Below are 24332 nucleotides of genomic sequence, written 5' to 3'. Positions count from 1 at the left end.
GTTTGGGACCTTAAGCCTTGGGGTCTGGGATACTCCTGACCTGACAACCCTATATATTGCTTAATTCTGCCACACCTGCACCTCAAACCGCAATCCCAGCAAAATCCACGACTTCTTTAAACAATAAAGGTAAAGGTAAAGGTACCCCTGCCCGTACGGGCCAGTCTTGACAGACTCTGGGGTTGTGCGCCCATCTCACTTAAGAGGCCAGGGGCCAGCGCTGTCCGAAGACACTTCCGGGTCACGTGGCCAGCGTGACATCGCTGCTCTGGCGAGCCAGAGCCGCACACGGAAACGCCGTTTACCTTCCCGCTGGTAAGCGGTCCCTATTTATCTACTTGCACCCGGAGGTGCTTTCGAACTGCTAGGTTGGCAGGCGCTGGGACCGAGCAGCGGGAGCGCACTCCGCCGCAGGGATTCGAACCGCCGACCTTTCGATCGGCAAGTCCTAGGCGCTGAGGCTTTAACCCACAGCGCCACCTGCGTCCCTCTTTAAACAATACTGAGAGCTGAATCTTATGCTCTGCTTAGAGACCTGAACCATTGTTATTATTAATAATTTTTTACAAAGCTTCCAGGCCTGCAGACATTTCTCAGTTGGTAGACTCAGGGATTTTTTTTTTAGCCAGAACTCACTGGAACTCACTTTCAGCATCTCTCAGGTGGGCGCCATCGTCATTATAAGAGAACAAGGGAGGCGTTCATGGTGAATTTCAGCACCTCTTTTTCTGTATATAAAAAAATAGCACTGTGTAGACTGACAAGCTAAACACACATTATGAGAGAAAACATCCCATTATCATTTTATAAAACCTTTTTGCACTACTACGAGTGAGATAAAAGTGGGGTTTTGCTCCACAACACCCAAGATGGTAGCCGGACAGTAAAAATGTCATGTAGTTCCTAGTCCAAAAATGCAGGAACAGGCAAGGTGTGAAGCGAGATTTGTGATGGTGCAGATGAGCCCTGGGTCAGGCCAAGAGCCTCTTGGCAACTCAAAAAGTACTTTCTAATTATAGCAGAGCAGCCAAGACACAAAAGGAAGAAGGTAGTCAGTGTTCTGTGTTAATATTTGTTTTCCACATGTTTTTCCTATTGTGAGGCTTTGATATTGACTCAAAATAACCTGCCAAATATTTGATTACAAATCCCCCACTGTAAAAGATCTGAGCGGCCGAAATGTCTTGGGCCAGCCCTGCCTGTTACATGACCGGGGTTGAGATTAACCACAATGAAGGGAAGGGAAGAACTTCAGCTTTGCATGATGCAAAACTACACAGCAGAATTCCTTCCTAATAAGTGGTATGCAAAGTTACAGCATTGCAGGACCCCCTATGAATTCTTAGTGGCCTGAGAGAGATTTGGGGTGGGCTGGTGGGCTGGAGAGACTTTTCCTACCAACAGGTCGTCTTTCTGCATAGCTCTTTCTCCACAAAATGAACACAAGACTGACTGAAGCCCCTAAAGTACCCTATATGCCAGCCTTACAAGCCCCAGTGATGTTTTGGACTACAACTCCCATCACCCTTACTAGATCCAGACTCTTTTGGATGAGATCAAGTTCCTAGATCCATTTCAATTGGGATCCAGGTCTGGCTTTGGAAAAGGACACTACTACTTTGGTTGCCTTTGTCAGGAGAGAGATGGGGAATGTGAACCCTGTTAATTCTACTTGATCCCTTCAAAACCATCAACCCTGGGATCCTTCTAGAGTGGCTAGAGAGTTGGAAGGGACCCCAAGGATCATCTAGTCCAACCCCATTATGAGGATGGAACCTGCAACCTTGGCTTTATCGCCACCATGCTCTAACCAACTGAGCTATCCATCTGAATTGGGAGTAGGTCATCCTGCCTTACTTTGCAGATGGGTGTCTCCTGAGGGTGGGTCTTGGTCAGCCCAATGAGTCCTCTAAGGCGGGCTATCACAGGGGTTGATTTTATCCCCCATGCTAAGTTATAATTAAAATTCTGGTTGGGGTCCTCTGGCGAAGTTGGACTGCATTGTCATCAATGTGCATGCAGCACGGGCGGCCCTGTGGTCTAAACCACTGAGCCTCTTGGGCTTGCTGGTCAAAAGGTCAGTGGTTCAAATCCCATGATGGGGTGAGCTCCCGTTGCTCTGTCCCAGCTCCTGCCAACCTAGCAGTTCAAAAGCATGCCAGTGCAAGTAGACAAATAGGTACCGCTGCGGCGGGAAGGTAAACGGCGTTTCTGTGTGCTCTGGTTTCCGTCACGGTGTCCCATTGCGCCAGAAGCAGTTTAGTCCTGCTGGCCACATGACCCGGAAAGCTTTCTGTGGACAAACGGTGGCTCCCTCGGCCTGAAAGCGAGATGAGCTCCACAACCCCATAGTTGCCTTTGAGTGGACTTAACCATCCAGGGGTCCTTTACCCTTTACTTACCATTACTTCTCCTTTACATCCCCAGGTGTGACAATGGATGTGCTATACTGGCGTCATGCTCAGTAATGGACTGAATGAAAACCAATAAACTGAAACTCGATCCAGGACTGCCTCTGGAAGCTGTGCAGAAATTGCAGCTAGTGCAGAATTCAGCAGCCAGATAGCTGACCAGGTCCAGGAGAGGACCTCCGAGCAGAGGTTCATAATGTATACAAGGGAAATAAAAGGCAGGCTATCCACCTGCCAGAGAACTGGCATGATCAGAGATGCTCTAGATGACACTATTAGCCTGCTCAGAAAATACGGTTTGCCACAAGCCAGTTTTAAGATTTGATGCACCAACCCGAGTTATGTGCTTCGGATGAGGCTTACCAACCGCAGCACCTGTACGGTTCCAGGCAAGGAATGACTGCGGTGCCACTCTGCAGCTGCTAACATCTGCAGGTGCAAAGTTGCATAGGACCTTGATAAGTCATATGATACTGCGGTGGGGCAGGAAGTCACACGTAGTTGTGGCCTGGGTTGACATGGGACAAAGGTTTTGCTTGCAGGAAGATCTGGCAGTAAGTAGCAAGTCATGAATGTGCAAAATATAAGGACACATTTAATAAAGAAATGTTTTAATTAAAAAACCCCCCTCCAAACAGATCATGTCTGGAAATATTAAAAAGAAAACCCACAATGGGAGAACGCTTAAAATGTGTGAGCGGGAAATCTTTCTCTGTTAAAACACAGCAGAACTTTCCAGTTACAGACTACATAATTCCTGTACCTTTATAAAGAATATTGTACAGCCTCCAAAGCTGGGTGCCATTTTTCACGCTGGAGAAACCGAGGCACTACATGTTAGTTTCTTTGTCTTGGCCCACACGTGCAGCAGCATGTGGTGGTCACACAGTTGAGTTGCCTGCACCATTCGAGACTGCATCCTGAAATGACACTTCTGAATGTATTATAGTTGTAAAACTCTACACAAATGGAAAACTAGCTTAGCAGGCAAAAGGGCTGTGCCAGAATATTCTCTCTCATATGTGAGTTTTCTTTAGGGGGGCAGGAAAAGTATTTTTAAAAAAACACGAGGGATGCCACTTTTGAATACCCCCTCATCTGCAGTCCAAATGGTCCTGTTTCCTGTACTGCCTCATTCTGCTACATGTGTAAAGCACATTCACAAAAACTGCATATTAATTGCAAACGAAAACAATTGTTTACAAGGCGTACAGTCGCCAGCGGGTTGTGGCCGACGAAATTCAACGGAGCAGTCCCGTTGAAATGACAAACCTAAGCAAATTATGTGCATTCGTTTCAATGGGTCTCCTCTGAGTAGGAGTAACATTGGGTACAACCAGCCATGCCTAGGTCTGGCCCCAACCTCTGTGGCTTGCAGCAGGGGTTTTGTAGACTCTCAGGACCGGGCAGTGATGGGGCTGAGTCACATGTGAACTCTTGTTCCCCATTCCTCCAAACTCTCCTGGTGTTTGCACAAAGGTTTAAAAATAAGCTTGTCATGCCAACTTAGCAAGTTTTTCTTCCTTGCTTAGCTTATGGTGGTAGCGGTTGACCTTTCTCCCCCCACACGAAAATTCTGCCACTCTTACTGGAACTGCTTTCTGTGTACACCACGGCTTCCTACAGATTTCATGTCCCAGACTTGCCTTGGCACGCCAAGAGAAATCCCCCTCAGAAGATGCAGCTGAGACAGCTCTTTCTCAATCTCAGCAAGCCAGGTTCGCATGCAAAAGGAAGGAGGTCAGGACTCTAGCAAAAATGGATTGGAAAAGAAGCACCAAAGAGCAACTCAGTGCCCAGATTGTTCTGTCATCTACTTATCCACAGTGAAATGGGAACAACCCTTTGGGAACACAAAGAATCGGCTCCAGAAGTCTCCTCCGCATCTTCTCAATGTGGGAAGCCCAGCCCAGGTATGTCAGAGCCCCGAGCGAAAGGTCAAGGCATACGGTTTGTGTTGATCCCACAATCATAAAGCAAAGCATGTTTCTTTTTCAGGAAGGCTGAAGGCACTGTTTGCTTTTTTGATGCTTAGCTCTTTCATAACCTTTCCCCGCCCCAAACAAGGCTGACATTTTGAAAAAGTGTGCTTGAGCAAAGCCGTTAAGTTTTCTCCCTTCTGCCGTGCCGTGGTCCCTTTTCGTAAGGCAAAGTCGGTCCAAGAAGCAGCTCCCCTCCCCCATCTCTGCAGGCACAATTCATAATCGCTTTCTATAATGGTCCATGTTTTAAGAAATGTATAAAATCAAGTTCTGGTGGCTTTGGGAAGAAAAGTGGGGGAGGGAAGTGTCAAGGTCCAGTAAGTCCTGAGTGTTTGTAAAAAACACCCAAATGGAAATAAATACACGGACAAGTTTGTTTTTCCTCTTCCCAAAAGCAGCTTTGGCTGACGTCACTTGGCTGCAACTCTAGAAATCATCCATTCTAAACCAGCTGGAAGGCTGCAGGGAGCAGAGAGGAAGAGTTAGTGCTGGGGAAATCATAAAGCACAGCTCCTAGTAACCAACCCATATTATCACTGCTGTCTGCCAAGGGACAAGTACCTTGTCTTCCTCCTAATTTGTTCTTCTCATCATAAAGGTAAAGGGACCCCTGACCATTAGGTCCAGTCGTGACCGACTCTGGGGTTGCGGCGCTCATTTCGCTTTATTGGCCGAGGGAGCCGGCGTACAGCTTCCGAGTCATGTGGCCAGCATGACTAAGCTGCTTCTGGCGAACCAGAGCAGCACATGGAAATGCCATTTACCTTCCCACCGGAGCGATTTATCAACTTGCACTTTGACGTGCTTTCGAACTGCTAGGTTGGCAAGAGCAGGGACCGAACAACGGGAGCTCACCCCGTCGCGGGGATTCGAACAGCCAACCTTCTGATCAGCAAGTCCTAGGCTCTGTGGTTTAACCCACAGCGCCACCCACGTCCCTTCTTCTCATTCTATCTCCATTCTAAACCCAGACTGAGGGCTCACCCACACTGTCCTCCTACTTTCCTTCGGGGAAACGTGCTGTTTACTCAACATCAATCAGTTTTTCTGCAGAATGACATTTGTTCCAATTCAGTGGCAAACTATAGAAAGCACGGAACAAGCGGAAAACCTCTCGGATTCTTACTTTCTAGGCCAACGACAAGCAGAACTGAGGATGACCCCCGAGTCAAAAATGGTGAAGCCACATTATCAGAAATAACAATAGTTGGCTAAAGTGGGGGACGGAATGGACAATATTTTTCAATTAGAAAAATATTAGGGCAGTCACCAGATTAGAGAAACCTCCAATCAGTTATATGAGTTTTCACTGATTACAGTAAACAAATTTATGTTCATAAGAAAGAAACAAGACTTTGTATAGCATTCCTCCTTCTGTCTCACCCTTTATGTCTCCTTTACATCCCACAATCAGGATGCAGATTTGAAAGAGATAAAAACACTGGTGCCTAAGACTTAAAGTCCCAGGATTCTTTAAAATAAATTCTGGGCAAAATTGGTGAAGTAGCAAAGGATTATTGAAAGAAAAGCATGGTTAACACGAGCTCTGTTAAATTTGCAAACCTTGTAAAAATCTATGCACCCTATTGTTCTACGGCAGTTGCTTAAAAACATCCTTTTAAAATGGCTAAGTTATGAATTGAGGTCTTTAGACCTGCAAAGCATTACTAAAAGCATCCTTAAAATTATTTTTTTTAAAACATGGAAATGCAACATATATCTCACAATATTTAAGATGGCAATTGTAACTTGCAATTTCTTTTATATATAAATACTTGTGGTTTTTTGTGTGTGTGTGTGTGTGTGTTGTTTTTTAAACAGCTGGTTTTGGACAATTAAAACAATTTTAATGCACAAATTAAGGGTTTTAGCACTAGAAAACACCAAAAAGCACCAGTTCTCGGATGTAGGAAGGTGCTTCGTTTATTTTGTTTTACCGTGACAGGAACAAACCGCCATGAGCCCTTGGATCACACATTCCTCCCTCCTCTAGTGTTGTTGCAATTAGCTACACCTTGTCATTTCATCCAGACCTGACAAACGTGGCTAATCATATTTTTTTGATTGTTTAAAACAAGCCCATTTCAAACCAGAGATTACGAAACTGGCCTAAACGGGTGGTACTCACCCCTCTCCTGTGAGCGCGCAACATCCCTGAATATGCCACGGGTGGTCTTTGATAGAGCTCAAGGTAAGAAAGTTTGAGATCTCAGAGGTAGACATGGAATTTTTGACATCCTGCTTGTTGGCATAAATCAACACAGCTGCATTACGCAGGTCCTGGGGAGAGGAAGGAGAAAATTCCCCGTTTACGTCCAGCTCTCTGACCCACACTACTGCCCACCCAAAACCACAGGACTGACCCATAAAACTAACAGCTTCAAGATATGGGAGTCACGCCATAAAAAAAAGCTCCTTAGACCACCAAATTAATATTTGTAGTAACCAAATGTAGGTCCATCTTAGGACACCAGAAGATAACGTGTGCAAGATACACATTTGAACTCTGTGTACCCGCAGCATTTGAATTATTTGTCTGACCATCTTCTCTAGTGCTTAGGGTGTCGAACCAAGATTAAAATCCCCACTCAGCCATGAAACTCACTGGGTGATTTTAGGCTGCTCATACCAGTTGTGAATTTACCTGAGGAGATTATTATCTAGCCAATTTACCTGAAGAGATTATTAACTAGCCAATTTGCCTTGAATTTATCTGAGGAGATTATTATCTAGCCAGTTTGCTAACCAATATATGTGGTGGGCCCTTTGCTGAATTCAAGATCAATTACATCCACAACATTCTCACAATCCACTAGCCTAGTAAACCAATTTTTTAAAGGAATAAGATTAATTTGATGGGATTCAGTCTTTACAAATTCATGTGAGCACCTAATCACTGCATTGTTATTAAAATGCTTACAATTAGACTTGCTTGAACATCAGTTCTAATATCTTTTTCCTGGTGTCAAAAGTCAGCCTGACTGGCCTGTAGTTTTCCAGATGTTCCTTTCCTCCATTTTTGAAGATTGGAACATTGTCTGCCTCCACTCCTGTGGCATCTTATCTTTTTCAGGATTTCTCAAAGATGATAGGAAAAGGTTCTGAGAGTACACCAACAAAATCCTTCAGTACAACTGATCTGCTCCTAAGACTTGGACTCGTTTAAAATAACTAGGTATTTCCTGGCCGCCTCAGGTGTGAGGAACCTTTGGCCCACCAGATGTTTCTGAACTACAACTCCCATCATCCCTTGTCATTGCTAGGTGAGTTGAAGTTTAGCAACATCTGGAGGGCCAAAGGTTCCTCACTTCTGATGGAGATGTATCATCAAGCACCTTAATGAATATTTGGCCTCTTCCCTGAGGCAATCTGTGCTCAACTGTCAAGCCTGGTCTAAACACGCAGGCAGCAGAATGAGATGGCAGAATGGAATGCGTTATTCCAGGGTGGGGAATGAATGAGCGAATCTTTATTGGCATGAGGAGAAGGCCACTGCTTTCCATGTGAAGAGGGGAGGGAAGGCTCTTGCACAACCTGCTGCTTGCTAAGCTAGCTTTCTACTTGTGGGGTGATTGTTCCAGGGCAGAACATTCAAAAATGAGATCCTCGCCCAGTCTGAAATAAAACAGTCCCTTCGGACCACCACAGAACTCTGCCACCTCAATGGCCATGTGCAAGTCAGGCCTTTAGGCAGCATTAGTCCAGCAACTTTGGTGGAGTTGCCCTATGTCCAGAATTTCCCGGACATGGCCGGAATACTACAGTCGGAAGCAGTGTCTGGGTGGAAATCGCTGAAGTGTCTGGGAAAATCTGGACATATGGCAGCCCATGTTGGTAGTGTAGATTTTGGCGAATACAGTGGTACCTCGGGTTAAGCACTTAATTCGTTCCGGAGGTCCGTTCTTAACCAGAAACTGTTCTTAACCTGAAGCATCACTTTAGCTAATGGAGCCTCCTGCTGCTGCCACCGCACTGCCGGAGCACAATTTCTGTTCTCATCCTGAAGCAAAGTTCTTAACCTGAAGCACTATTTCTGGGTTAGCGGAGTCTGTAACCTGAAGCGTATGTAACCTGAAGCGTAGGTAACCCGAGGTACCACTGTATAATTAAAAATAGCTCAAAAACTCCTCTCTCTTGCCAAATTGAGAGAGAAAGAAAGAGAAAGAAAGAAAGAAAGAAAGAAAGAAAGAAAGAAGATAGAGATAGATAGAGATGGATAGATAGATAGATAGATGATAGATAGATAGATAGATAGATAGATAGATAGATAGATAGATGATAGATAGATAGATAGATAGATAGATAGATAGATAGATATAGATATAGATATAGATATAGATATAGATAGATATATATAGATGATATAGATATAGATATAGATAGATAGATGATAGACAGATAGATAGACAGACAGATATAGATAGAAAGCTCAACAACTTTGCCCCCCCCAAAGCTCAACAAATTGTCCTGATTTTCATTTTTTGAAATATAAGAACCCTCAACTTTGGTTGTCATCAAGCATCATTGGCTCATGGTTAATATACAGCTTGCAAAACAGCCTCACCTCTGTATGTACGCTGTGTGGCAAGGCAGACTCACCTCATGAGCAAGCATCTTGTACAGTTCCTCTTTACTCACTGTCAGCCTCTCGCGGTCTGTGCTATCGATCACCAGAATGACAAACTACAAAGGAAGCAGAAAGCACCAAAAGCTATGAGCTCATCTCGGCAACAGAATCCAAAGCTACGGGGCTGAAACCTAAAACCTATTAAGGCTGGGTGCTGTTGTTTGATCCCTATCAGGAAGCTCTCCCCACCCCCCACCCCACAAGGTTCCACTTCTGTGGAAAGACCTCCCTCTCCTGAAGTTCTCCCAAGTCCAGCTTTTTAGTCTTTCAAATGGCATGTAAAAAACATGAGGCAATCTCCTCTTCTGCACGATGTTCTGGGGGCCCCTTCAAACCCCTCCTGGGCCAATTGGGGGGTGGGCGGGCTGGAGAGAGCCCCTTGTGGTAGCAGAAGACCTTGCGCCTCCAGTTTTTGTTTTCATATAGATTTGTTTGTGGGGGGGTTTTATTGTGCAGTCATACCTCGGGTTAAATGTGCTTCAGGTTGAGCACTTTGGGGTTGCGCTCCGTGGTGACCCGGAAGTAACGGTGTGCGTTACTTCCGGGTTTCGCCGCTCGCACATGCGCAGACGGTCAAAATGACATCACATGCATGCGCGGAAGCGGCAAATCGTGATCCACGCATGGGCAGACACGCAGTTGCGGGTTGCGTTCGCTTCTGGGTACAAATGGGGCTCTGGAACGGATCCCGTTCGTATCCAGAGGTACCACTGTACTGCATTATGAAAAAATAAAATTTTATGGAAGAGGGGGAAAGAAGAAGAAAAAACAGCATCAAAGTAAAGCTGGGCAAAACCTCAAAAAAGCCAAGGGGTGGATGGCAGAGGTCATGGCTGAGCAGGAATTTGGTTATAGGCTCTGTATAGCTCCTGGCTCTGCTGCTTAGGAACATTGGAATCTGCCCTATACAAAGTCAGAACACTGGGTCCATGTAGCCATGTCTACACAGGTTGGCAGCGGCTCTTGGGATGGGGGTTCAGATAGGAGTCTTTTCCCATCACAACTTGGAGATTTGGGGAACTGAACCTAAGACCTTCCACAATAGGGTTTCCCAGACTTGGGTCTCCAGCTATTTTTGGACTACCATTCCCATCACTCCTGACCACTGATCCTGGTACCGAAGAATGATGGGAGCTGTAGCCCCAAAACAGCTGGAAACATAAGTTTGGGAAACCCTGTTCTACATGCAAAGCAAATGTTTTACTCCTGAGCTACGGCCCTTCCCGGTCGCTTGCCATAAACAGCATCAAATTTATGCAACATACACGCACAGAAACAAAAACTGCTCAATTTATACATGCCAAGAAATTACGCATTTGAGTACCAAATTAAAATTTTTGTCGGAGGGGTAGAGAGAGAAAAAATACACAGGGCCATCGAGTTTTCTCAACTTCATAAGCGATACATAATTGATATGGAAAATGTTTTTAAAAGGGGTTTATTTTGGGTGAGTAGATTGTCTTGTTTTGTTGATCTGGTGTCTAGGCAAAAACTGAGAAAACACATAGACGGTGGTTGGGGGAAACGAAGGGGGCGGGAACATTCTGCTTCTAGAAATGTCAAGAATGTCCTCTTGGCAGTCAAACGGACGTGTCTCGGCCTGGCTTTGTTCTGCCAGAGCAGACGCGAGAGCTGCATGTGACGCAGACAGGGCTCAAGTCTCGTTCCTCCCAACAAAATATTATTTTAGCCTCATTCCCAACGACCTGGGAAGAAAGGCTAGCAAAGCCTAGCTAAGCACGGGTTAGGGAAGGTATTTTGCAGTGTAAATATGCCAAGAGGGATAAAATAGTAGACAGAACACGGCTATTTGGGTTTGAGACAACTGTGAATACTGTTAGAGGAACAAGGAAAACTGCCTTTGACTGAGTCAGACTGTGAGTCCATCTAGGTTCGTATTATTTATACAGCCTGTGTGTGACTCTCTGGGGGTTTAGGAAGGGTCTGTCTTTTCCCCTCTCTACCTGCAGATGCCAGAGGGAGACTATGGGGCTTTATGTATGCAGAGCATGTGCACAGTGACTGAGCTATGGTTTTTGCCAGAGGAATCTACCTCATACTGAGTCGATAGATATTTAATGCTTGAAACCACAGGCCACTACAAGTACAGTGGTACCTCTGGTTACGAACGGGATCCGTTCTGGAGCCCCGTTCACAACATGAACAGAAAGCAACCTGTCTGCATGTCTGTGCGGGTCGCGATTCGCCACTTCTGCGCATGTGCGTGACGTCATTTTGAGCGTCTGTGCATGCGTGAACAGCAAAACCTGGAAGTAACCCTTTCCGGTACTTCCGGGTTGCCGCGGGACGCAACCTGAAAATGCTCAACCCTAAGCAAACGCAACACGAGGTATGACTGTACAATAATATACGCAAGCATACAGCACAAGTAAATATAATCTTCCCTTAAAATCAGATCAAAGTTATAATCCACCTTGGAACTTCTGGGGGTTCACTCTTTTTAAAATTTCAGCTTGCTCAAATTAACACGTCGCCTCTGCAAACCACTGACACTTGGGTTCAAAATTACTGTGTGCATTTTCTACGCTGGAACTTCAAACAGCGCAAGTTGAGGGGACAGATATTTCTGTTCATCAGATAGCAGGTGAGTCACGATGTCCTGAACTGGCCACCAACTACATTGCAACGTGAGACAATTTCCAGGACAGGCAGTGCAGAACACAATGAACTAAACCCATGACACCAGCCTTCCAAACTTGCACTAGGTCAGAAATTGGTCCTTCCAGCCCAGTGTTGTCTGCAGCAAGTTGGGGAGAAACTCAAAGCTGAGCCACCTCATTTGGCCTAAAAGGAAATTTCGGCCAAGCCATGCCCACTAGCCCTACAGATGATGTCAGGTGTGGCGCAAGCTCCCTGCTGAAAGTCCATCAGCTGATGTGCCTTTGTAACTATGCAGGTGAAGGAAAACAGGTCACCTGATGTCATTGTGACATCAGGTACAGTGGTTCCTCTGGTTAATAACTTAATTTGTTCCGGAGGTCCGTTCTGAACCTGAAACTGTTCTTTACCTGAAGCACCACTTTAGCTAATGGGGCCTCCTGCTGCCGTCACGCCGCTGCCGCTCGATTTCTGTTCTCATCCTGAAGCAAAGTTCTTAACCCAAGGTACTATTTCTGGGTTAGCGGAGTCTGTAACCTGAAGCGTCTGTAACCTGAAGCGTCTGTAACCTGAGGTACCACTGTAATTGACAGGCAGGGGTATCATCTGTCTCATCTCTACCTGGTATACCAAACCTGAGATCTTCCACATGCAAAATATGTCCTTCACTGAGTTATGGCTCTTCTCCAGCCAGAATTGTTAAGCAGCCACTAACACCTAGATCTCACAAACAGCAGGCCAGGAAGCTGTGAATGGACAGCAGCACTTCAGGTTGGGAGTGGGAGCTCACAAGACTGAGTGCAGCACAACTAGCCTAAGGCAACTTAGTGAGCTCATGGTCAAAACATGATCTGTAGCTCAGTCTTAGTCACTGTTTCAAAGGCAGGGAACCTGGAGCACTAGTTTATATTGGGAAAGAATTGCCGCCCAGGTCTAATTGGCCAGTGACCCTAGAAGGGCACTTGGAGTCTTCTTCTAAATGCACATGGCTCAAATAATCTGCATTTCTTTACAGGCACCTTTTTCTGTAAAACACCTAACCGTCTGCTAATCTCACCCCAATCTGGATGTAACAGGTTGCTTTGCAGAAGGTGAATGGGTTGAGAGGAGCATGCTTACATCCTGGTAGGTAATGTGTCAGGGAGATGTGATGTTTGCTAGTGCAGAGGGCCACTCATTCTGGATCTTCTCTACGCTGCAATATTTCTTTTCATGGAATCAGAACTGGGAAGTGCCTAAAAGGTCATCTAAGTCCAGCCCACTGCCAGTCCAGAAAATCCACTTCTGCTACAGCCTGCCTGATAATAGTTGGCCGCCCAGCCTCTGCTAATAAGGCAGAGCATCTTCCAAGGTTGTGCCATTCGGAAATTCTTCTAATGTTTAGTCTAACTCCCTAATTTAGGTAAAGGTACCCCTGACCATTAGGGCCAGCCGCGGACGACTCTGGGGTTGCGCGTTCATCTCACTCTATTGGCCAAGGGAGCGAGCCAGTGTTTGTCCGCAGACAGCTTCTGGATTGTGTGGCCAGCATGACTAAGCCGCTTCTGGAGAACCAGAGCAGCGCACAGAAACACCATTTGCCTTCCCGCCAGAGCAGTACCTATTTATCTACTTGCACTTCGTGCTTTCAAACTGCTAGGTTGGCAGGAGCTGGGACCGAACAACGGGAGCTCACCCCGTCGTGGGGATCTGAACCACCAACCTTCTGATCGGCAAGCCCTAGGTTCTGTGGTTTAGACCACAGCGCCACCCGCTTTCCAACCCCCTAATTTACTTTTGCCTTATTTGGCTGAACCCATGCAGCTCACCTCTGTGTTGGAATAGTAGGTGTGCCAAGTAGACCTCAAGGTTTCCTGCCCACCAATGTCCCACATCAGGAAGTGTGTCTTGCGCAGGACGATTTCCTCCACGTTGCTGCCGATCGTAGGAGATGTGTGCACGACCTCGTTCATTAGGCTGGAAGGAGATCAGAGAAGTAAGCTGCCTGAGCCCTCAACAGCTACCTCGCCACCCTCCAACCTGCAAAAATGAGTTGGGCTTATGAGACACGTTGGCCTTCCTCCCCTGGCTCCGATTAACAATCTACAACACCTTGGAGATGCTGGGAAGGCTTGTGACACAGGATTCCTCAACCCGAATCTCTATGGAAGTTGGCTAGACTACAACTCCCATCTTCCCTGGCGATTGGCCATGGTGGGTGAAGCTGATGGGAGGCCACCAACATTTGGAAGGGTCCAGACTGGAGGGTAAGGCTGATTTCCGGCAACAATAACCCTGCCTTGGCATTGGGGAGCTGTGCAATACACAGCTTTGTGCAATACACAAAGGCCAATGGGAAAAGGTTGTTGTGGTTGTTAAAATTTGTATACCGCCCTATACCTGCAGGTCTCAGGGCGGTTCACAAGATAAAATCACAATATAAAAATACAAAACACATTTTTTTAAAAAAACTCAAGAATTCGCCCCTCCCAAACACATTTTTTAAAGGGCATTGGATGTCAATCAGCCAAAGGCCTGGTTAAAGAGGAATGTTTTTGCCTGGCTCCTAGAGGTATACAGTATAATGAAGGTGCCAGAAGAATCTCCCTGGGGAGAACATTCCACATCACAGTGTTCAACCAAAAGGGCTGAGGGCTACATGTGGGCCACATGCTGGATAGGGGTGATGGGGGCTGGATGAAGAACATGTCGTCTCTCATGTCGTCTTGGAGACAACAGCAAAAGCATAAGCTATACACAAACCGAAGTTCCCAGCATACTGTGCTGGAATGTAAACAGACATGTGACATGCAACAATCTCACGCCTGTTCCTTAAGGTGGAATGGAAATGTCAACAGTGACGCCTACATCAGGGATGAAGGGCCTGTGGCGTTCCCAATGATGCTGAACAACAGTACCCATAAATCCTTTGGCCATGCTGGCTAGGGGTAATGGGGGCTGGAGCCCAGAAACCATTAGATGGCCAGAGGTTACCAATCCCTGACCTACATTAAACCAAAAGGGAGAGAGAATTACGGACTTCTAAAACAAGTGTAGGATGGGGAAGTCCTCCCAACAGAAAGCACTTTGTTGATTTCAGCTGAATCCCTATTAGGTCCTCTTAGATCCCAGAATGCAGATTCCTTGAGGTTTAGCTGATCTATCTTTCATTATATATTATATTATATTATATTATATTATATTATATTATATTATATTATATTATATTATATTATATTATATTATATTATATTATATTATTATATTATATTATTAATATTTCAGGTATTGTCTTTGGGTACAAAGAGTTGTATTCAGCTAAGTTCTAGCACCACCCATAGCGAGTGCTACCCATAAAATTGCACCAAAATTGCACCATTAAATTGCACCATTTAGGTACAAAAGGCCCATATCTGCACGTCACACAATATTGTGAACAAACAACATGCAAGTGTACACTGTCTGGTCACTTCTACTTTGCTCCTTTACTGGATGTGAACAAGAGAAACTAACCAGGAAGCCTTGGCTTCCTGTTATGTCCAAATCAGCAATTGTCTTCTCCTTATCAAGCAACGATTATTAGTCAGTTGTTGGCTGTTATCAGGAAGCCGGACAAACCATGAGTCCTGGTTCAGACATAACAGGAAGCAAAGGCGTCCTGGTTTGTTTCTCCCCATCTCGAGAGAAGCAAAGTGGGAGCAACTGGTCAATGCTCAGCAGACATTGTATGACGATAAGACTGGCTTTTTGCAATGTGCAGACATGGAAGCTCCCCTCCTGTATGAATTTCCCCATGTGTGAGGCACAGTTTAGCCCTGACATTTGAAACAGGCTCAGCCTTGCACCAAGTCCCAATGCAACCTGTGTATGCACCATACATCTAAAGCACATTTAAAGCAAACTTCCCCCTCAAAATTGGAGTTTACTCTTCACAAAGCTATCATTCCCAGCAGCCTTAAACTACAGTTCCCAGGATTCTTTGCGTGGTTGCGTTAAATGTATGGTGTGCATGCTTCACAGAACCCCTCATAGCTAACCAGTAAGCTGAACATAAATAAAAATTCAATGTGTGATGGAGGTACTCACAACTGGTAGAGGATGGTGGTTTTCCCAGCATTGTCCAAGCCAATTATTATTACTTTATGCTCTAGAGGGGAATAAAACACAACAGATGTTCAAGATTTTTATAAACAAGTTTCTAAGGAAAATACAGTTTGAGATTTATTTAACTGGTCCATACACTGAACTGTGATCGGGGAGTTGGAGAAAAAGTAAAGTTGAAGGGTAGCTTTTTGCCCAATATTACCAATGAAATCATGGCTGGGGGGTGGAGTGGGGAGCACAGCCTTATACTGTTTTTATGGACTCAGTGGGTAGCGCTGTGGTCTAAACCACAGAGCCTAGGGCTTGCTGATCAGAAGGTCAGCGGTTTGAATCCCCGTGACGGGGTGAGCTCCCGTTGCTTGGTCCCTGCTCCTGCCAACCTAGCAGTTCGAAAGCACATCAAAGTGCAAGTAGATAAATAGGTACCGCTCCGGAGGGAAGGTAAACAGCGTTTCCGTGCACTGCTCTGGTTCGCCAGAAGCGGCTTAGTCATGCTGGCCACATGACCCAGAAGCTGTCTGTGGATAAATGCCAGCTCCCTCAGCCTACAGAGAGCGCAACCCCAGAGTCGTCCGCGGCTGGACCTAACGGTCAGGGGTACCTTTACCTTCACCCTAGAATCATTTGCATGCACAACTTTAAACAACAACAACAACAACAAAACCTGTACAGTGGTACCTCGGGTTACATATGCTTCAGGTTACAGACTCCGCTAACCCAGAAATAGTGCTTCAGGTTAAGAACTTTGCTTCAGGATGAGAACAGTAATCGAGCTCTGGCGGCGCGGCGGCAGCGGGAGGCCCCATTAGCTAAAGTGGTGCTTCAGATTAAGAACAGTTTCAGGTTAAGAACGGACCTCCGGAACGAATTAAGTACTTAACCTGAGGTACCACTGTAGTTGATTAAGAGATTTCCAGGGGTGCCCCACTCCTCAGAAATGCCATGGGCCACTGCAGTAACACTATGCTCTTAATACCAAACTTAGACTCCACACATGTACCAAACATGCTCATTCACAGCTATTCTGAAAGTCCTACCAGTCTGAGTCAGTCATCCCAATCAGGTTTCGACTTTTGACTACTAGAAGGTGAATGTGACTTTTCTCAATCTCTTCCAAGGAACTCAGAACGGCATATGCAGTCCCACCATCTCTAAGGTGACCATGCGTCTTACTTCCTCACCCTCGGAAGGTATATTTCATTTGAAGGGTTGCCTATCTAAGTCCAGTTGAAATGTCAATCACCCCAAGAAGGCAGAAAGGGGGAGGGAGGGGAGCTGAACCTGCCCATCATCAATAGTTAGCAGCTAGAGAGTAGACCGAGCAGCGATGTTGGGTTCTCCTGATCAAAATCTTCCCCGTTCTGGCACAATAGACTGAATTTCTATTTAGGTTACAGTAATTCTTTCTAGATTTGCATCTATGCCATAAATGTGCATGTGTGAATATTGTGTGTGTGTGTGTGTGTGTGTGTGTGTGTGTGTGAGAGAGAGAGAGAGAGAGAGAGAGAGAGAGAGAGAGAGAGAGAGGGGGGGGAGGGAGGGAGGGAGGGAGGGAGAGAAAGATGTGTTTCCTAACCTTGCTTGAAGAAGTGCAAAGTGCCCCTTTTTCTGCACACTTTCAAAGCAGCAAACTGAAAAAGGAAGAGTTAGGAAAGGAAACTGCATGACCCAAACTCTCCTTGGCAGCAATGGCAGTAAAGCAGAAACCTAACATCCTCTAGCTAGCATACTCCCCTGTGCACAAGAAGACTACCGCCATGCTGCCCAAGTTTGAGCGACAAAGAGCAATTCAGCATTCTTATAAACAGAAAGAGAAAGTTACTTATGCAAAGACGCTTGGTTGTCATACATGCATAACCTTTTGCAGCTGAAACAGTGGCTATACATGAATAGTTTAACTGGAAGACAACAAACAACAGGCATAATATGTCCTGGAGCATCCCAAACTCAGCTTTTTCCCATGCCAGTGTGTTCCTCTTTAGACATCCTTGTGCAACTGCCAGGGCCCCATCAACCCAGCCTTGCAACCCCGCACAACCCAGTCTTGCATCCTCACACAACACCCCGCCCTCCCGCTGGGGAGCTGTCATTACAAATTACTGACAATGAATCAGACTCAAATAGCAACTGTTTGGCACAGATCAGAGGAGCACCAACACTGGAGAAACTGTACAAGTTCCTCTCTCTGTTTCTATGGGTCCGGCTCTGTTTCTATACTTCCAAAAGCTGTGGCATCCACATCGACCAAGCAATCTTTTGCTATCGCACATAACACCAAGCTATGGTTTACTTACTAAACCTTAGCTTAGTGTTGTGTGAATCCCGTCCAGCCTCTTTGAGTGTGGTGTCTTTACTGCCAACAAAGGACCCTTGTCATCCCTTCCAACTCTACAATTCTATGAAAACCGTGATCTGAAGCCATGGTTTGTTCTTGGGTTATGAACCTTGATTGTTTTAACTGTGGCATTATGTGTGTGACCCCAGTCGCCTTCCATAACCATGGTTTCTACGACCACCCCACCAAACCTTTCACCAAACTACAAAGGAATAAGGTAAGAAGAGCTGGGGGTGGGATCCAAATTTGGGGTAATAAAGCCATGGTTTGTTTGGTCACCTATAGGATGAGTTGTGGTTTGTTTCAAAAACAAACCATGGCTTAGTATTAGGAGCCAAGCAAACCAACACGTGGACTGCATGTGTGTACTCACTTTGTCATCCCCTTTTTTCATTACAGTGGTATCTTGGTTCTCAAACTTAATCCGTTCTGGAAGTCTGTTCCAAAACCAAAGTGTTCCAAAACCAAGGTGCACTTTCCCATAGAAAGTAATGCAAATTCGTTCCAGACTTTTAAAAACAACCCCTAAAACAGCAATTTAACATGAATTTTACTATCTAACGAGACCATTAATCCTTAAATGAAAGCCATAAACAATGTACTGCAGACACACAATCAATTAATCTATCAATAGCTGAACTGGGTTCCACACAGTCACAAAAACAAAAGAAAAAGAGCCTCAAAAACCAAAACACAAAATAAAAAGCAGACAGACCTCGACGTAACACTCAAAACGGAATTATGGCACTCAAATTGGAAGCCTAACACTCAAAACAGAGCATGTTCGGCTTATGAAAAAAGTTCGCAAACCGGAACACTTACTTCCGGGTTTGCAGTGTTTGGGTTCCAAGTTGTTTGAGTACCAAGGCGTTTGAGAACCAAGGCACCACTGTACTTGCCCCTTGCATTACCAAGAACCTTACAGAGCTCAAAGAGGAACCACAATTCGAACTTAAGCTACAAGAAAGCAAAGACTTGGAAGCAACCGTTGCATTTCCAGCAACCCCCAGCCAGTGTAGCAAAGGCATCAGAGCACACAATTGTAGAGTCCAAAGGATGCCTGGAGCAAGGGAAAAGTTTGGCACAAGCTGCATATAGCCTTTATACTTCTTTTTATTCATATCAGCAAAAAAATCAGGTACGAATGGAATTTCACTTTCCTCCGTTCCATCCCTTGGGCACTTTAGAAACCAACTATGTAGCAGAGTACACAGATGAAATTGGGACACAAAACAAACAGGTTGTACCTGGTTATGGCCGAGGTTAAAAGCCAAGACTTCAGTGAACAACTCCCCACCCGACAAGTGTTTTAGTTCATGAACATTTCAGGAAAAGTTTGTTTTACGCTGCAAGTTGTAGATGATAATCTGTCTCTCCCCATCTCCCACATACGGCTAGGGCAAAAATTCCATATATGGCCAGATTAGGTAACAAGAAAGGCTTTTTTGTGGTTTTTGGCCAAGAGCCATGTTTTAAAATATCAACTCCCTACCTATTAAGAAAGTGTTTGGTGGCTCCATCAGATAAACAGTTAAATTGCTTTCTGGAGAAGGAAGGAAATTCTACTGCAAGGTAAAGAATCAACACAATGGAAGAATTGGTTTTCTCCAGAGACATATCCCAAGACTGGCCTCACATCACAGACTCCATTAGTGGTTTTGTTATGTTCTGTGGTATTTTATGCATTGCTGTTACTTTAATTAAGTGTAGCTTAGTAATTCTTTGTTGCAACTGTCAAGTGCAAACTGTTCAATTATTATTTGCTGAAACTTAATTTTACTGATTGCTTTATTATATTCTAATGTATGATCGAATATTGCTTTATTCGATATACACTCGATATACATTCGATGATTTTATTATAACTTGTTTGCGTTGGCTCAGATTGTTATGAGGTGTGTGGTCTTTGCTGTGTATTTTGTTGTTTCTTCAGCTTATAAATTGCCTTGTATAGAAAGGCGGTATACAAATTAAAAGTGAATAAGTGAAGAATTAACTGCATGGCCTCAAACGTCAGAAATAACACATGAGGCATGTATTCACACACACACAAAATTGGAATTAAGGAATTTTTTTCAGCCAAGGGCCACATGTGTTCATAGAGCCCCCCCAGGGGCCAGATGCAAACTAGGTACAGTCACACCTTGGATCCTGAATGCCTTGGTACTTGGACGTTTTGGCTCCCAAATGTCGCAATTCCGGAAGTGAGTGTTCTGGTTTGCGAACGCTCTTTGGAACCCAAACATCTGTGCGGCTTCCAACTGGCTGTAGGAAGCCATGCCTTGGTTCTCAAACGTTTTGGAAGTCAAACGGATATTCCATTCGACTTCCAAGGTGCAACTGTAGTCTTTGTTGTTGGCATTGCAACACAAGCTAACACAGTGACTCCTGCATCAGGGATAAACGGCCTGTGGCGTTCACAATGATGCTGAACAACAGTACCCATAATTCCTTGGGCCATGCTGGCTAGGAGTGACATGGGCTGGAGCCCAGGAACCACTAGATGGCCAAAGGTTAGCCATCCCTGACCTGCATTAAACCAAAAGGGAGAGAGAATGACAGACTTCTAAAACAAGTGTAGGATGGGGATGTCCTCCCAACAGAAAGCACTTTGTTGATTTCAGCTGAATCCCTATTAGGTCCTCTTAGATCCCAGAATGCAGATTCCTTGAGGTTTAGCTGATCTATCTATCTATCTATCTATCTATCTATCTATCTATCTATCTAAAGCCGTGCTTTGGTTTTTGAATGTTTTGGAAGTTGAACAGACTTCCGGAACGGATTCCATTTGACTTCTGAGGTACGACTCAGAATGGATGAGACTCTTGCCTGCAGTAGGCTAAATTCCAGCTGTGCAGAAGCCAGAGGTTTCAACAAACAAATCTCTCCATCCATTGCAAGCAAGAGGCATCATCACACTTCAAAGACACATCTTGCTGAGGAAGAGCACCCAGAGAGGGTGAAGAGCAGGGCAAGAGAATGTCTAATTGCCGTTTTTGTTTTATTTTCCAAATGATGGACTGGCTGTGATTGATTCTCAGTTAAACATCCAGCTAGTTCAGATGACAACCTGGAGCTAGGTTAAGAGCTCTGAGATCTTCAAAGAAGAAAAGTTGCTTGATCCAGGAACAGCCCACATACAGTGGTACCTCGGGTTACATACGCTTCAGGTTACATACGCTTCAGGTTACACACTTCGCTAACCCAGAAATAGAGCTTCAGGTTAAGAACTTTGCTTCAGGATAAGAACAGAAATTGTGCTCTGGCGGCACGGCAGCAGCAGGAGGCCCCATTAGCTAAAGTGGTGCTTCAGGTTAAGAACAGTTTCAGGTTAAGTACGGACCTCCGAATGAATTAAGTACTTAACCCGAGGTACCACTGTATATATTTGGCTATTATTAATGGCGACTGCTCCTGCTCAGGCTGCACAGAAAAAGCATTTTGGTTCCAGAAATTCATTCCGATCGTGCAGATAACGGACAGAATTCTACAGGATGTGGTGTCAGTGGGTAAAAACAGTCCCGATCCAATGAACCCCAGGCATGCACCTCCAGATGGTGGAGATGTCAGGTGCAGAACACACCTGGCTAATTTCGAAGACTGACAGCCTCTTTCAACCTGGGGCTTGGGACTACAACCTCCATCAGCCATAACATGGCTTTGTTAGTGGAGGCTGCTGGGAGCTGTAGTTCTGCAGGACTCCAGGTTGGAAAAAGGCTGCATTCCCTGGCCCAGGACAGCTGTGTGTTCAATACATGCACAAACACCAGTTTGTAGCACTTTGAACGAGGTCTATATGCAAGTATGCGTGCGTCTTACATGCAGGTTTGTGCCTGCTTTGTGAAAATATTCACAGGAAAATATTCTCCTACTAACACATGCGGTCACAAGTGTTTCTGCAGGAGTGTAAAGTAACCTCTGCGTATAAACGTGTATTTAGAAGCGGAAATGCAAAACTTGCCAGCATGCAAGTGGTGTGCAAGACAAGAATCTCTCACAAAGAGGTCTTTATCACTTCCCACCCCCCAAGGTCTTAAAAGGCTCTGAGCAGAAGCGGGTTTCTTCATTGTCAGACAAAAGGGCCTCACCAACATGAAAGATGGTCTGAACAAAGGATGGAAAATCCTCTTGCCACCAAACACCTGCCTGAGCAAGCGAGCTGTACCAAACACAGACAACAAGAGGAGCTGTGCCATCCCCCCTCACACAAAAAGAAGACATCTGAACCTTCCACAGTTTCCTGTAGTCACCAGGAGGAGGGTGGTGGCTTCCTCCCACAGCCAACACACAACATTCCCCAAGGAAATGGATTTGTCTAGATCAGTGGTGTCCAAACTTTTTTCAAAGAGGGCCAGATTTGATGAAGTGAAGGGCCGTGAGGGCCGACCAAAGTTGTTAACCTTTTTTTAGGATTGAAATTGATGAGGTTTTTTTAGGATTTTACCTCAGGAAATAAACTACCGTATTTTTCGCTCTATAACACGCACCCGACCATAACACGCACATAGTTTTTAGAGGAGGAAAATCCGTAGGCATGCCACCCGTAGGCATTCCCTCCATAACACACACAGACATTTCCCCTTACTTTTTAGGAGGAAAAAAGTGAGTGTTATGGTGCAAAAAATACGGTATAAACTGTCACAGGGGCCGAATTAGGCCCCCGAAACGAACTTTGGACATGCCTGGTCTAGATCCACTTGCTCTATTGTCCGTCTGGATTCAAATGGAAAATGCACTGAGAGGTACAATAGCTATAGGTTTTCCTCCTCCCAATAACTTCACATTTAAACGCGGCTGTCAAAGGAAGCCTTTGCTCGTTCCCTTATCCCATCTGTTCCCCAACAGACTTTCTCCTCCTCCTCTGTATCTAAGACACACACACACACACCAGACACTTCACACACCCCAGCCTGCCCTCTTAATAACACAAATCCAGTCACTGTTTTTTGCCCTCACCAGACAGAAGTTATTTAACCTAGCAAGCGTGCCAGGCACATATTGAGTTATGCATACGTCAGCTGGCTCTATACACCGCAGCCCACAAGGAAACATGAAAGATGCTAATTGCTTCAGAGAAAATGCTGCATTATAGATGATCAACAGCAACGTCCCTCCAAGCTTTCAGGATCAGTCACCCTGTAGAGTTGGAGGGGACCTCAGGGGCCATCTAGTCCAGCCCCCTGCAATGCAGGAATCTCAAGTAGCCCGTTGGATGGCAGATGCCCACACAGGTGTCATTCTGCCACCTGCCGCTTCGTAACATGGCAATCTCTTTCCACCGATAACACAATTTAGGCACCCCACACCCCACAGAAGGCCCCCATCTGCATGGTGCATTTAAAGCAGCATCATACCACTTTAAACAGCCCCCACCCAAAGAACCCTGGGAGTTGTAGTTTGCTATGGGTGCTGAGCAATGTCCCTACTATATTTGCTTCACAAAGCTATGAAATGGTCCACCCCACCCCACCCCCTTTAACAGGGAACTCTGGGAATTGCAGATTTGTCAGAGGAACTGGGCACCCTTATGGAACTACAGCTCCCAGAATTCTTTGGGGGAATCCAAGGCCGTTTAAGGTGGTATCATAGTGCTTTATATGTACAATGCAAACGAGGCCAACTCTCTCGCACCCAACTCGCAGCAAAAGCCATTCTTTCCACAGCAGCCCAAGGCTCCTTCTGGTGTGTGGAAAAGGTCAGGGCTCGCCTCCCCCTCCCCTCCATTTCACCCTCCCAGATGGCCTTAAATTCCTTGAAAGGGGACGAGGAGGGGAGAGAAAGTGACTGAAGAAAGGACACAAAAACAAAACAAGCGCGGAGAGAAGACGGGGAGGGGAAGAGAGATGAAGGCGAAACTGGCGAGAGGGGAAGAGAAGCAGCAAAACAGAGAGGAGCAACTCTAGAGAGAAACGAAGGCAGCCTAGGAAGAAACCAAAAGAGGGAGCGAAAGAAAAGGAGGAATGGAAGCCGGGGGGGGGGGAATCCCGCCAGGGAAGGAGAAAAATCACACAAAGGAATGGAAACCAGAGCGAAGTCCATAAAAAGAGAAAGGAGGATGGATGCAAAGTTTGCAACGAAAGAGAGGAAAGCAGGGGACGGGAGGAGAGGAAGGGGGGACGAGGCAAGGGGCGACGAGAAAGCGTGGGAAGGCGCAGGGGGTTCCTACCGCGGCTTCCGAAAACGCTCAGCAGCTTCGCGAAGAGCTGCCCCATATCGGAGCCCCGCAGCCGCCTAAGCGAGCCTTTGCCCCAGCCCCACTTTATAGCCTCGGCCGG

At 45.7% G+C, this 24332-nt stretch overlaps 1 protein-coding gene and 1 long non-coding RNA gene across 2 annotated transcripts; one reads left to right on the top strand and one right to left on the bottom strand.

The window, feature by feature from the left end:
• Positions 1-1179: 1179 nt before the first annotated feature.
• LOC309354446 lies at positions 1180-3896 on the top strand. The gene is made up of 2 exons (XR_014162308.1): positions 1180-1838; positions 2428-3896. It is a non-coding gene; the product is annotated as an uncharacterized lncRNA (long non-coding RNA).
• Positions 3006-24332, bottom strand: ARL5C (ARF like GTPase 5C). Its single transcript, XM_081884480.1, has 6 exons — positions 24224-24332; positions 15705-15765; positions 13448-13595; positions 8993-9076; positions 6522-6673; positions 3006-4852 (listed from the first exon to the last, which is right to left on the bottom strand). The coding sequence occupies exons 1-6, from the start codon at positions 24267-24269 to the stop codon at positions 4804-4806; spliced, it is 540 nt and encodes a 179-aa protein (XP_081740606.1). The 5' UTR covers positions 24270-24332; the 3' UTR covers positions 3006-4803.

The sequence above is a fragment of the Podarcis melisellensis genome (genome assembly GCF_964234715.1).
Source record: "Podarcis melisellensis genome assembly, chromosome: 13".
NCBI lineage: Eukaryota > Metazoa > Chordata > Lepidosauria > Squamata > Lacertidae > Podarcis > Podarcis melisellensis.
Note: the sequence above shows the minus strand (reverse complement) of the source record. Positions and strands in the feature narration are given on the sequence as shown.

What these genes read in the sequence shown, in the direction of transcription:
- ARL5C (XM_081884480.1), bottom strand. Translation starts at nt 24,269, where the DNA reads ATGGGGCAGCTCTTCGCGAAGCTGCTGAGCGTTTTCGGAAGCCGCG. An exon ending in ACAAGATGCTTGCTCATGAG is followed by an intron (nt 6,674 to 8,992) that starts GTGAGTCTGCCT and finishes TCCTCTCCCCAG; the next exon opens with GACCTGCGTAATGCAGCTGT. An exon ending in TGCGCGCTCACAGGAGAGGG is followed by an intron (nt 4,853 to 6,521) that starts GTGAGTACCACC and finishes TGCTCCCTGCAG; the next exon opens with CCTTCCAGCTGGTTTAGAAT.